The 15,013-nt window shown below is 41.7% G+C and overlaps 1 protein-coding gene across 1 annotated transcript in view; it reads right to left on the reverse strand.

Moving 5' to 3' along the window:
- pcsk5b (proprotein convertase subtilisin/kexin type 5b) overlaps positions 1 to 15,013 on the reverse strand; it is a 102,959-nt gene that overhangs the window by 70,273 nt on the left and 17,673 nt on the right. Inside the window, 1 exon segment of the mRNA XM_056296818.1 lies at positions 2,239 to 2,391. Within this exon segment, the coding sequence (XP_056152793.1) occupies positions 2,239 to 2,391 (153 nt within the window).

The raw sequence follows: 15,013 nt of genomic DNA on the forward strand, positions 1-15,013 counted from the left end.
ACACATCAGAAAATGTCTTTACATGAAAGAGTGCATACACACACACACACACACACACACACACACAGATCTCAGGGTGTATGTAACTACTCAATATAATCTGACCAATTTCTGTGGTGTGGATTTGAGAGCTGGACACTGTGTGTGTGCAAGAGTCTGCGCATATACACAACATTAGTAATCTTTGACAATTGGCTGACACATCAGAGAAGCTATAAACGCCTTTTCCTAGTACTAGTACTGTTAAAAAGGTCTGCAAGGGATGATGTTAAGGAAAACTTCTAGCTGTACATTGGACAAACGAGAGCTCAATTTCGGGCTGTGCGTTAAGAGTTGAGGTTTTCCCACACAAAGCTGAGCCAAATTTGGTTCATTCTTTTATCTATAGTAGTCGTAAACAGTGTTTTTGAATAATCTTTGTGTTGCTCAGGTGATTTGTAATGAAACCAAGCGACAAAGTAAAGGTGAGACCATTATGCACCCGAGGAGGAAACACTAAGGGGGTCTGACAGGATGTGGAAGCGGGGCAGGCTAGGCTAACTGCTAGCCCATGCAGACCGGCTGTTCCGACAGTCATCCTGGCTGGCATTTGTTCTTTTGGACAGTCAAAAAAACATTTTTTTTTTATGTTGACTTTATGTGTTCTTGTAGTTTGGATATGTGTTTTTGTCTTTGTGCTGTACTGCTGTGGGCTGGGGGAAACGATATTTGGTTTCATTTCATGTGCGCAGGTGCATGGAATGAAGCAACAAACGTTCCCGATTCCTGACATATTTATGAAAAGAAGTGTACAAACACAACAAGTACCAGCTGAACGGCTCTAGTCAGATGATCAGCTGAAGGACTGAACACAAGCATTAATGTCTTCAAGAACCGCCTCAATTCACAAAAACAGCACAGATCACAAAGCTGCTTTCACAAGTAGAACTTGAACACAATTCGATACGTTTTGTAGGCAAATCAGCATGTTTTACTGAGAACAATTACATAATCTGGGCAGTAAATTTAGCCAGTTTCTCGTCTGATGACTGGCTGAATTTATTTCACAAGTTTGCAACTCACTTATTTAACCAGTAACCAAAGTTTGAGACGTGACATGAAATGCGAGCAAACGATAACCCGGAAGTTGAAATGACTAACAATCAAAAACTTAACGCTAAAAGCTGAGCAAACGTTCAGTAGTAGTTACTGTTTTTTTTTTTGAGGACACAAAGCAAATGTGTTCTGTTTTACAAATGAAAATTTAATAAACTGCATTTTTTTAATAACTCGCAGATCTAATGCTGAATACCATTTTCCTAATACTACTATGTATCAACAGCTTTTCTTCTAGTCGTTCAAATGACGTCTACAACACTACCTCTTGGTGGAAATTCTGGTCACCAAAGATGACAGGATGACCCTGTTTATAGTGTCCGAGTTTTCCCAGAACATGTATTGCACAAGGGCTGTGACATCATGTGTATTGGTAAACATTAAACACCTGTGACCTTGCACTGACAAATTATGGGAAAATAAAAATGTCATCATAGAATTTCTTAATATTTTGGTGCCTTACAAAATGCGCGCGCGCGCGCGCGCACACACACACACACACACACACACACACACACACACACACACAAACTCCACTGACCCTGCACTAATCAGCGACAGGTTATGACTTCCAAAACTTCTGACCCACAACCTAGATAAACAGAATGATGCACAAGATATCATGGTACTACAATAGCGTAAAATCACAACTGTATTGGGCTACATTTTGCCAGGAAAAGTTATCCTCTAATTGTGTTATTATAGCAAAAACACAATGGCTGAGGGCAAAAGCTGAATCATCTAAATGTGGTGGTTCTTAAACTGGTTCTCAGCCAGGTAGATAATTATATTCACCTGTTGCGCCAAGTCTGAAAACCCCCATTATTAGATATCTGGAATACCTGACACAGAATTAAACGTATTTTAGTTTCTGGTGCTGGTAGATTAGAAATTCAGTAGTACAGTGGATCTTCAAGGAGTGGTTTGAAAACCACTACTCTAATAGGCAGCACCACTGGACTGGAGAAGTCCCAGGTCTGAGGACTGGCCCCACTTTGTGAATTTTAACACACAAGATGGATCAAATATGTTTTTATTCAACATATGTTTGTAATACAAGGGGGAAGAATCGGGGGAAAGAGTCAAGACAAACAGAGAGCTTTATCAACAGGCTCATTTATGACTAGCATATAGCATACTCACGATGTACCACATACTGCTCCACTTGGCATCATTATAGAAGATGTTGTTTTGGGCCAGGCTGCTGTGGGCGGGTCTTGACAGAGAAAGGGGCGGAACCGGTTTGTAATCCCTCTTGATCCTCCTCTTCACCACCTGCTGCTCTATCCACTCCACCTGAAAAAAACAGGGGGATGAGAGACACCAGAAACTAGGAAAACTGCTGCTAATAGGAGAAGGCATATTCACTCCACCTGAAACAGACCACAGAGGAGGCCATCACTGCAGAGTGGTTATGCATCACTAACATGGATTCATTCATTCATTCATTCATCTCCAGCCACTCCTCCGGGGTCGGGTCGCGATGGCAGCAAGCTAAGTAAGGCACTCCAGACATCCCTCTCCCCAGCAACGCCCTCCAGCTCCTCCTGGGGGATCCCAAGGCATTCCCAGGCCAGATTGGACATGTAGTCCCTCCAGCGAGTTCTGGGTCTACCCCGGGGTCTCCTCCCAGTTGGCCATGCCTGGTAAACCTCCAAAGGAAGGCGCCCAGGAGACATCCTAATCAGATGCCTAAACCATCTCAACTGGCTCCTTTCAACGTGAACATGGATTCACGCCACCAAAACAGAAAGACGGAACCTCAAACAGTGAAAATAGTTGAGGGATGTGATTGAGGTATCTCAAAAATACACAATATGGGGCTGGGGGCTTGGCTTTTCTTCAAAAATGTTAAGTGTGTCCAAAAAAACCCTGATACCAAAAAAAAAAAAGAGATTCTCAAGTTTAACTGTGTGATGTGCAGTGCAGTGCACACCCTCCATCCATCCACACCCAGACATATATTGATGGTGAATTATGTCTGGGTGTGGATGGATGGAGGCCATGCTGACATGTAGTGCATACTGTTCCTACATACAAACGACCATTAACAGTAAGTATGTGATGATTTGTTACTTTTTAATGTTTCCCACCTGTTATAGAAAATGGAAATCTAAAATTGGCTCAAATATTTGGATGCTTCCATTATTAAATTCTTACAATTCCATCCATTTGTTCCATGTATGCGCGCACGCACGCGCACACGCACACACACACACAAATTCCCCACTCAGTGCACCTATTTGGAAGCCGGTCCACAATGTCTATTTTTAATAGACTGTATTAATTTGAGCTATTACTTTAATGTATGGTTGTTGGATGTGTGAAATGTTGTGTATGTTTATGTTGACTGTACAAACAAAACTTCCATCTCTATGGACAATAATGAATCAGTCTAAATCTGAATATGTACTATTACATGTACTATTGTAGCTTTAGGCAAGCTGAAAGGTCAAGTGACAAATTTTAGATGTAGTAGATGATATACCTCAAAAGAAAGAATGAGACTGTAGTTATGAAATGAAGCATTAAATATGAGGGTACAATCAGCTTTTATTTCCGGGGAATCCCAGCAAATCAGATGATTATGTCACAATTACAGCTCTTTTTTCTTAAAGTTCCCCCAGCTTAAAAGGGCCTAGAGCACTTGAACAGCATAGAATAATAATGAATATCAGTCATTGAAAAAAAAAACCCAACATAACACACAATGACAACCTATAAAAACATCATCAGATCTTTGATATGTCTGGGTATTCTTTTAGCTTTCTGGCAAAGCCTTGAATTTCAATTTAATATTTGAAATACTGTACTATGGATAGCTGTCTGTCTAACCCCTCTCCGTCTGACACATACAAACACACGGTGAGGACATAAATGTCTCTCAGGTAACATCAATCTCTCCAATATTATGGACTTTGTTCAAGGCACACAGTATTCCTTGGCAGGAATCTCATCTGAGGGCGCCCCACACTCGGATGGAATTTTCCGATTTCAAAATCAACATAGTTGGATAAAAACGAGGCAGCTGGACCCACTTGTCTGGCCCTGATCGCCACTTTCCAAAACTCTGAAATCTATTGTTTAGCCTAACCTGTCGAAAAGACCACAAGTGGACTTAACCTGTTATGGCAATCAGCTGGAGGAGAGGGGGCTTCAATGCATGAAAAACCAAACACACACACGCACGCACATGCACGCACACACAGAGTAATAATGACCGTGTTTTTGTTTTGTTTCCCCCCCCCTTTTTTTTTCTCCCCAATTGTACTTGGCCAATTTCCCCACTCTTCCGAGCCATCCCAGTCACTGCTCCACCCCCTCTGCCGAACTGGGGAGGGCTGCAAACTACCAGACGCCCCCTCCAATACATGTGGAGTCGCCAGCCACTTCTTTTCACCCAACAGTGATGAGTTTTGCCAGGGGGGACATAGCATGTGAGAGGATCACACTATTCCCCTCAGTGCCCCCACCCCCCGAATAAGTGCCCCAACCGACCAGAGGAGGCGCTATTGCAGTGACCAGGACACATACCCACATCTGGCTTCCCACCCGCAGACACGGCCAATTGTCTGCAGGAACGCCCGACCAAGCCGGAGGTAACACGGGGATTCGAACCGCCAATCCCCGTGTTGGTGGGCAATAGAATAGACCGCCACGCCACCCAGACGCCCCTAATGACCATGTTTTTAAAGTCAAAATCAGGGCGAGCATAACCCGATTACAGCACTTAAGATTTTTGCCCAGACATTCGATTTATTAACGCATTTCAACGGTGTAGCCTGTTTATACTCCACTTTTTGTATCTGCAATGGCAACAGATCACCATCACAGTGAGTGGGACGTTGTCTGAACAAAAGAAATGCAGCAAAATTACATGTTTTGGGGAGACTTGAAGCAAAATGCAGCTCTTAACGAGTTAGATCCATGCACCATTGCAAGCTGACTAAATGGCATAGTAACCAAATTGCATTCACCATGTATCATGGCAGTGTCTGAATCCCAAATAAAGAGGTGAAGGAATTCATTTTCCAGTTTCATAAAATAATAATAGAGAGGATATGACTGGAGAGAGGCGGGCACTTCCCTTGATCGTTTTCATTATAAGATAGTAAGTCATGAGTTTGCAAAAATGTTAAAGACGATTTGGAGAGTCTCCCCATTAACCTTATACAATTTACAAATAATGCCATGTTTTTTTTGTTTTTTTAAAAACATCGACATCTTATTATGGCACCTCTGTCATTTCTTTTTTACTCATTTGAAATAAAAGTTGATAAATTGTTTACCGTTTTACTCTTCAAATGGTCACAAGACTTATGGTGAATGCAGCTGATTACAATGTAAATACTCAGTCGCAGGGGTTTTCTGTCTGCCACATTTAGGAACGCTGGCATTTAGAAACGCCTGTGTTATGGTGTTCTGCAATAAACTGTGACATTTTTTTAAAACTTTACAAAGGCAGAGTGACAAAATAATCAGACATGCTTGCTTTAGGACTGTTAATGTCACCATCAGGCAGCAAGGACAGAAAGTATTGATTGAGCAAGCTAACAGACAAATTCTTCAAACAATCCATGCAACCCCAGATGTTTCAGAAATTGGGTCATTTCAAACCATGTCAACCCTTTTATCTGAATACTACCTTTTACTGATTACTCCCCGTGATCAGGGCACTGGTTTCCATGCAGGCATAATGATTATACCAATGGTGCATGTACCAATATATACCTCACAGCTACTATGAAATACATGAATTCAAGTTTCTTCAAACTGAACTGTAAGTCAGATACATAGATAAATTAAAACATGAAATGCGTAGTTCTAAACTCTCTGGGAGTAGATGATATTTGAGATGATGAAATACTCCTTTTAACACACACACACACACACACACACACACACACACACACACATATATATATATATATATATATATATATATATATATATATATATAACATTGTTAAAAGAAACACTCAACGGTAGAGAAAGTGCTCAACAAATAAGGAGCAAAATAATCCAGTGAGTCAAGTCAATTCTTTATGAGACAGTACAAGCCTGTTACATGCCATAAGCAAACATCAGCTGTCACTGATTATGGCACGATTGACAGCTGATGATTGCTTATGGCATGAAACAGGCTTGCACTGTCTCATAAAGAATTGACTTGACTCACTGGATTTTATATATATATATATGTGTGTGTGTGTGTGTGTGTGTGTGTGTGTGTGTGTGTGTGTGTGTGTGTGTGTGTGTGTGTGTGTGTGTGTGAAACCAGGGTAATTACACACGGGACATTCAAATATAATTTTAGGGTCTTTATTCCAATGGTAAAAATATGGATCGATAAAAAGGTAAGGGGTTCACAACATCCCACTTTAGCTCTGTGGGTGTGAGAGCGTTTTTGGGAGGGAACAGCTGTTTCAATTCAATGCAGCTCGAAATACAAAAAAATACTTGTATAAATGCAAATACAAATACAATAAATACAGCAGTGGCAGCTTCTCAAAGGTTGAAAACGCTTATGGCGGACACAAAACCCTCGCCATCATCTGGTCTGCAATTGTTCGCCTTCTCTGCTTTGCATGATCCAAAAAAACGTGGCCACGACGAACATTGTTCACTTCCTGAAAGCGTGATAGCATCAGCGACACACATCCCATTCTTAAAGCGACAGTAGCATAAATATCAATATAACAAAAATAGGGACTTGAATCGTGGTTTCCAAGTTTATAAGGACTTAAATGAATTTCTTTACATTCTACACTAATATTCCTTTACCACCGGGTTACTTACACACACACACACACACACACACACACATTTATATATATATATATACTTAGCACAAAACGTAAGGAAATGTGTGTTTGGTAGATTATTTCTTCTTTGTAACAATGCTTCTTGGCAATAAATCTTATACCGTTGGAAAGCCTGTTTATTTCCCTTTTAAATGGTGCCACATTTGTAAGGAACATGCATTTGTGGGATGAGCAGAAGAGCTGAGTATATGGGTTGCGCCCATGAAAAATTTGCCAAATCTTCTCTGCCAATGCCAAACAGCTTATTTTGTTGTTGCTATTGACTCTTGTTTTGAGCTTCTGGTACCCCAGGTGCTGACAATCAGCTGCCTGATATAAGATTTATTGCCAAGAAGCATTGTTACAACAAAGAAATAATCTACCAAACACACATTTCCTTACTTTTTGTGCTAAGTTCATATATATATATATATATATATATATATATATATATATATATATATATATATATATATATATAAACTTAGCACAAAAAGTAAGGAAATATATATATATAGAGAGAGAGAGAGAGAGAGAGAGAGAGAGAGAGAGAGAGAGAGAGAGAGAGAGAGAGAGAGAGAGAGAGAGAGAGAGAGAGAGAGAGAGAGAGAGAGAGAGAGAGAGAGAGAGAGAGAGAGAGCAATTATTTTCAGGGAAAACATCAACGGTGTAGATAAAAGTGCTCAACAAATAAGGAGTGGAATATTAGGATAGATGTAGGAAAAATGCATTAAAGTTGTTTTCCTACATCTATCTTAATATACAGTGGTGCTTGAAAGTTTGTGAACCCTTTAGAATGTTCTATATTTCTGCATAAATATGACCTAAAACATCATCAGATTTTCATACAAGTCCTAAAAGTAGATAAAGAGAACCCAATTAAACAAATGAGACAAAAATATTATACTTGGTGATTTATTGAGGAAAATGATCCAATATTACACATCTGTGAGTGGCAAAAGTATGTGAACCTCTAGGATTAGCAGTTAATTTGAAGGTGAAATTAGAGTCAGGTGTTTTCAACCAATGGGATGACAATCAGGTGTGAGTGGGCGCCCTGTTTTATTTAAAGAACAGGAATCTATCAAAGTCTGATTTTCACAACACATGTTTGTGGAAGTGTATCATGGTAAGAACAAAGGAGATTTCTGAGGACCTCAGAAAAAGTGTTGTTGATGCTCATCAGGCTAGAAAAGGTTACAAAACCATCTCTAAAGAGTTTGGACTCCACCAATCCACAGTCAGACAGATTGTGTACAAATGGAGGAAATTCAAGACCATTTTTACCCTCCCCAGGAGTGGTCGACCATCAAAGATCACTCCAAGAGCAAGGTGTGCAATTGTCAGCCAGGTTACAAAGGAACCCAGGGTTACTTCTAAGCATCTAAAGGCCTCTCTAACATTGGCTAATGTTAATGTTCATGAGTTCACCATCAGGAGAACACTGAACAAAAATGGTATGCATGGCAGGGTTGCAGGAGAAAGCCACTGCTCTCCAAAAAGAACATTGCTGCCCATCTGCAGTTTGCTGAAGATCACGTGGACAAGCCAGAAGGCTACTGGAAAAATGTTTTGTGGACGGATGAGACCAAAATAGAACTTTTTGGTTTAAATAAGAAGTGTTATGTTTGGAGAAAGGAAAACACTGCATTCCAGCATAACAACCTTATCCCATCTGTGAAACATGGTGGTGGTAGTATCATGGTTTGGGCCTGTTTTGCTGCATTTGGGCCAGGACGGCTTGCCATCATTGATGCAACAATGAATTCTGAATTATACCAGCGAATTCTTAAGGGAAATGTCAAGAAATCTGTCCGTGAACTGAATCTGAAGACAACGTGGGTCATGCAGCAAGACAACGACCCTAAGCACACAAGTCATTCTACCAAAGAATGGTTAAAGAAGAATAAAGTTAATGTTTTGGAATGGCCAAGTCAAAGTCCTGACCTTAATCCAATCGAAATGTTGTGGAAGGACCTCAAGCGAGCAGTTCATGTGAGGAAACCCACCAACATCCCAGAGTTGAAGCTATTCTGTATGGAGGAATGGGTTAAAATTCCTCCAATCTGATGTGCAGGACTGATCAACACTTATCAGAAATGTTTAGTTGCAGTTATTGCTGCACAAGGGAGGTCACACCAGATACTGAAAGCAAAGGGTCACATACTTTTGCCACTCATAGATATGTAATATTGGATCATTTTCCTCAATAAATAATTGACCAAGTATAAAACTTTTGACTCATTTGTTTAATTGGATTCTCTTTATCTACTTTTAGGACTTGTATGAAAATCTGATGCAGAAATATAGAAATTTCTAAAGAGTTCACAAACTTTTAAGCCCCACTATTTAAATATATATAGTATCTATAGTAACAAATTCGGGGGGCAGCCCGGGAATCGCTGTAGCCGGGACGTGACCCCGGGTCTCCCGCACCATGGGCGACTACATTGACCAGTCAACTCAAAGGTCCAACCAGTTAGCCAAGGGCTAGCGAGTCTATTCATCTGTGATTGTTACACTACCCCCCTCCTTCGGGGATGTGCTTCAGCATATCAGCTCCCTCACGCCTCTGGGTGCACGCGCTTCCGATGGCCTCAAGGTCTCACCATCACACTTCTGACGTCAATGTAGCAAATTGGGGGGGGGGCAGCCAGGAATCGCCACAGCCAGGATGTGAACCATAAGCAATCATCAGCTGTCAATAAAGCTACTCAAGGAAAGGACATACCATTTACTGCCTCATCATGCACATCACATGCACAACGTGATTGTCTCATAAAGAATTTACTTGACTCACTGGATTATATAGATATCCATCCATCCATTTTCCAAACCGCTTATCCTGCTCTCAGGGTCACGGGGATGCTGGAGCCTATCCCAGCAGTCATTGGGCAGCAGGCGGGGAGACACCCTGGACAGGCCGCCAGACTATCACACAGAGCCAACATACACACACACACCCACACACGTTCATACCTAGGGACAATTTAGTATGGCCGATTCACCTGACCTACATGTCTTTGGACTGTGGGAGGAAACCGGAGCTCCCGGAGGAAATCCACGCAGATACGGGGAGAACATGTAAACTCCACACAGGACGAACCGGGACGACCCCCGAGGTTGGACTACGCTGGGGCTCGAACCCAGGACTTTCTTACTGTGAGGTGACCATGCTAACCACTGCGCCACCGTGCCGCCCATATACATATATATATATATATACACTACCGTTCAAAAGTTTGGGATCACCCAAACAATTTTGTGTTTTCCATGAAAAGTCACACTTATTCACCACCATATGTTGTGAAATGAATAGAAAATAGAGTCAAGACATTGACAAGGTTAGAAATAATGATTTGTATTTGAAATAAGATTTTTTTTACATCAAACTTTGCTTTCGTCAAAGATCCTCCATTTGCAGCAATTACAGCATTGCAGACCTTTGGCATTCTAGCTGTTAATTTGTTGAGGTAATCTGGAGAAATTGCACCCCACGCTTCCAGAAGCAGCTCCCACAAGTTGGATTGGTTGGATGGGCACTTCTTGCGTACCATACGGTCAAGCTGCTCCCACAACAGCTCAATGGGGTTCAGATCTGGTGACTGCGCTGGCCACTCCATTACCGATAGAATACCAGCTGCCTGCTTCTGCTCTAAATAGTTCTTGCACAATTTGGAGGTGTGTTTAGGGTCATTGTCCTGTTGTAGGATGAAATTGGCTCCAATCAAGCGCTGTCCACTGGGTATGGCATGGCGTTGCAGAATGGAGTGATAGCCTTCCTTATTCAGAATCCCTTTTACCCTGTACAAATCTCCCACCTTACCAGCACCAAAGCAACCCCAGACCATCACATTACCTCCACCATGCTTAACAGATGGCGTCAGGCATTCTTCCAGCATCTTTTCATTTGTTCTGCGTCTCACAAACGTTCTTCTTTGTGATCCAAACACCTCAAACTTGGATTCATCCGTCCACAACACTTTTTTCCAGTCTTCCTCTGTCCAATGTCTGTGTTCTTTTGCCCATCTTAATCTTTTTCTTTTATTGGTCAGTCTCAGATATGGCTTTTTCTTTGCCACTCTGCCCTGAAGCCCAGAATCCCGCAGCCGCCTCTTCACTGTAGATGTTGACACTGGTGTTTTGCGGGTACTATTTAATGAAGATGCCAGTTGGGGACCTGTGAGGCGTCTGTTTCTCAAACTAGAGACTCTAATGTACTTATCTTCTTGCTCAGTTGTGCAACGCGGCCTCCCACTTCTTTTTCTACTCTGGTTAGAGCCTGTTTGTGCTGTCCTCTGAAGGGAGTAGTACACACCGGTGTAGGAAATCTTCAATTTCTTAGCAATTTCTCGCATGGAATAGCCTTCATTTCTAAGAACAAGAATAGACTGTCGAGTTTCAGATGAAAGTTCTCTTTTTCTGGCCATTTTGAGCGTTTAATTGACCCCACAAATGTGATGCTCCAGAAACTCAATCTGCTCAAAGGAAGGTCAGTTTTGTAGCTTCTGTAACGAGCTAAACTGTTTTCAGATGTGTAAACATGATTGCACAAGGGTTTTCTAATCATCAATTAGCCTTCTGAGCCAATGAGCAAACACATTGTACCATTAGAACACTGGAGTGATAGTTGCTTGAAATGGGCCTCTATACACCTATGTAGATATTGCACCAAAAACCAGACATTTGCAGCTAGAATAGTCATTTACCACATTAGCAATGTATAGAGTGTATTTCTTTAAAGTTAAGACTAGTTTAAAGTTATCTTCATTGAAAAGTACAGTGCTTTTCCTTCAAAAATATGGACATTTCAATGTGATCCCAAACGTTTGAACGGTAGTGTATATATATATATATATATTTATATATATATATATATATATACATAGCGGGGGTTTTTTTTTCGGAAAGCGTCAATGGTGTTGAAAAGAGTGCTCAACTAATGAGGAGCAGAATATCAATATAGTTGTAGGAATATATATATATATATATATATATATATATATATATATATATATATATATACATAGCGGGGTTTTTTTTCGGAAAGCGTCAATGGTGCTGATAAGAGTGCTCAACTAATGAGCAGAATATCAATATAGTTGTAGGAATATATATATATATATATATATATATATATATATATATATATATATGGGGGGGGGGCTAGAAAATGGCTAGAAAAGGCTGGACTGAAGGACAGCACAGAAGCTCTGATCACAGCAGCACAAAACAGGCACTCAGGACCAGATCAGTTGAGGCAGGAGTCTACCACACCAGACAAGACCCAAGATGCAGGCTGTGAAAAGACACCCCTGAGTCAGTCCAGTACTTAGTAGTTGGGTGTAAAATACTAGCTGGGGAAGCTTACACTGAAAGGCATAACCAAGTGGCTGGGATAGTGTACAGGAATAGCTGTACTGAATACAGACTGGAAGTCCCAAGTCCAAATGAGAGACACCACCAAAGGAGGTTTAGAATGACAGAGCCAAGATCCTGTGGGACTGACAAGCAGATGCTGGCTAACCAACCAGACATTGTGGTGGTCAACAAGGAACAGAAGACAGCAGTGATGATTGATGTAGCAAATCCCGAGCGACGGCAACATCAAGAAGAAATAGCATGAGAAGCTAGAGAAATACCAAGGGCTGAGAGAAGAACTAGATCGGCTGTGGAAGGTGAACTCCGCAGTAGTCCCAGTGGTAATAGGAGCACTAGGGGCTATGACCCCTAAACTGGGAGAGTTTCTCCAGCAGATTCCAGGAACAACATCTGAGGTCTCTGTCCAGAAGAGTACAGTCCTAGGTACAGCTAAGATACTGCACAGAAACCTCAAACTCCCAGGCCTCTGGTAGAGGACCTGAGCTTGAGGAAAACCCACACCACCCGAAAAAAGGTGAGAGAGATTTATATATATATTTTTTTTCTTTGAAACCACACATGGTGGCTTCCTAGACCACTTCAAAAGTCTGCGGTTTGAGTGAATATCGTTTGGATTGGAAGGCAAGGTGGATGGGTGGGGGTTGTCACTGTTCCACATCAATACAATACATCCCCAAAGAAAGACAGGCAAGGAGGAGAGTGAAAGAAAGAAGAGAATGGCTTGAAATTATGGCTGCAGAGTGATTATCTGGTCTCATGCACTAAAACTATCTGCTAACCTCTCTGGAGAGTTGGAGGGCGAGGGAACAAGACAAGATAAGATGAGATGAGATGAGAGAAGGAGAGACGATAAAGAGCTGGAGAGAACAAGTCCCAGGGGATTCAATAAAAGACGGCAGAGTAGGAAAGAGTGAGAAGAGTGGAAAGAGAGGAGTGATAGAGAGAGAGAGAGAGAGAGAGAGAGAGAGAGAGAGAGAGAGAGAGAGAGAGAGAGAGAGAGAGAGAGAGAGAGAGTGGAAAAGCAATATTGGTTTTATAATTTACACTGATTTAATAACTCAAGTATGTAGCCCTTTGGAGAGAGTGTGACAGAAAGAAAGATTTTACAGATGACGTAAATTTAATAACAAGTGTGCAGACCTCCCTACCTCCCTGTTAAGAGACAAAAAAGGGAGGAAGATACGGGTAAGACGAGAGAGAGACAGAGAGACAGAGCGAGACAGAGGGCGAGTGAGAGGGAGAGAGGGAGCGAGAGAGAGAGAGGGAGAAATACCCAACAGTAAAGAGCTAGAGAGAGGGAAAAACGGAGAGAAAAGGCACAAACCAACATCTTGTTTCTCCCTGATGCTGGACAGCCTGCTGTGGTCTTAGCTCATTTCACTCCAAGTCCAGTCATTACCATCATACCATCAGCTTCAAAGCAACAGATTACACATGCCATTAACTTCAAATTAACAGCGTCATCGGGGTTTGTGTGTGCATGTCTGTGCAAGTCCAGTGTATTGGTGTATCACTACAATTTGCATACATTAGTGTAACGTCAAAACAAATGTTTGATCAGTAGCTTAAGCCCCAACTACTAAGGTCCATAACCTTTATAAATCTGGGCAGACGTGCAGTGAGGAAAGTTTCATGGCTCTTCATCTCATCTGTACAACACTGATCTTGGTATTCTCCATCCACTTTCAATCCTGTTAGTTCCTAAAACCATTCACTTGACAGAGCAGAGCACAGCATAGTAGGAGGCAGTTTACTAAATCTTTGAAAATATACTTATTCAGTTATACCTAGCCAAGAGATCCCCTTACAAGTTTGTCTAGTAGTACTGGAATGAAGATGATTTTAATTGTTTTTCTTTTTGTATGACAGGGTAGCATTATGACTAAGGAGACCATTCTTCAATCAAGGAGACCATTCTTCAATCAATGAGCCCAGGTAAAAGCCTATTTGTGCAAATTTGTCAAACTTATTTGTTTTGCTTTGAGCAAAACATTAAACCAAATCCAGCTCCAAGATACTGTTCAGTCTCTGACCCTGGCTCTGACGTCACTGGAGGAGCTGAAAGAAAAAATATTTTTCCAATAAGGAGTACATATTGTTTTTAATAATTTTTTTTTAGGAATACGTGTTGAATATTGAAGTGTTTGTCCACAAAGAATGGCCAGTTGTGACCACAGGGGAGTTTTCATGGACAACCATGATCTGCCTCTCAACTAGTGCTGCACAATATGAACAACCTATAATGGGATTCATTTAACAGATACTGCTGTTGATATGATTTCTTATTGTTTTCTTAGTCTATACTGCCAGTTGAGGTTTTTTTCCCCCTTTCCCCCCCCAATTGTACTTGGCCAATTACCCTGTTTTTTGAGCCATCCTGGTTGCTGCTCCACACCCCTCTGCCAATCCAGGGAGGGCTGCAGGCTACCACATGCCTCCTCCAATACATGTGGGGTCGCCAGCCGCTTCTTTTCACCTTACAGTAAGGAGTTTCACCAGGGGGATGTAGCGTGTGGGAGGATCACACTATTCCCCCCAGTTCCCCATGCCCCCCCCCCCGAACAGGCACTCCAACCGACCAGAGGAGGCGCTATTGCAGCGACCAGGACACTTTCCCACATCCGGCTTCCCACCCGCAGACATGGCCAATTGTGTCTGTAGGGATGCCTGACCAAGCCGGAGGTAACACGGAGATTTGAACCGGCAATCTCCATGTTGGTAGGCACTGTAAT

Source organism: Lampris incognitus, chromosome 1 (genome assembly GCF_029633865.1).
Source record: "Lampris incognitus isolate fLamInc1 chromosome 1, fLamInc1.hap2, whole genome shotgun sequence".
Taxonomy (NCBI): domain Eukaryota; kingdom Metazoa; phylum Chordata; class Actinopteri; order Lampriformes; family Lampridae; genus Lampris; species Lampris incognitus.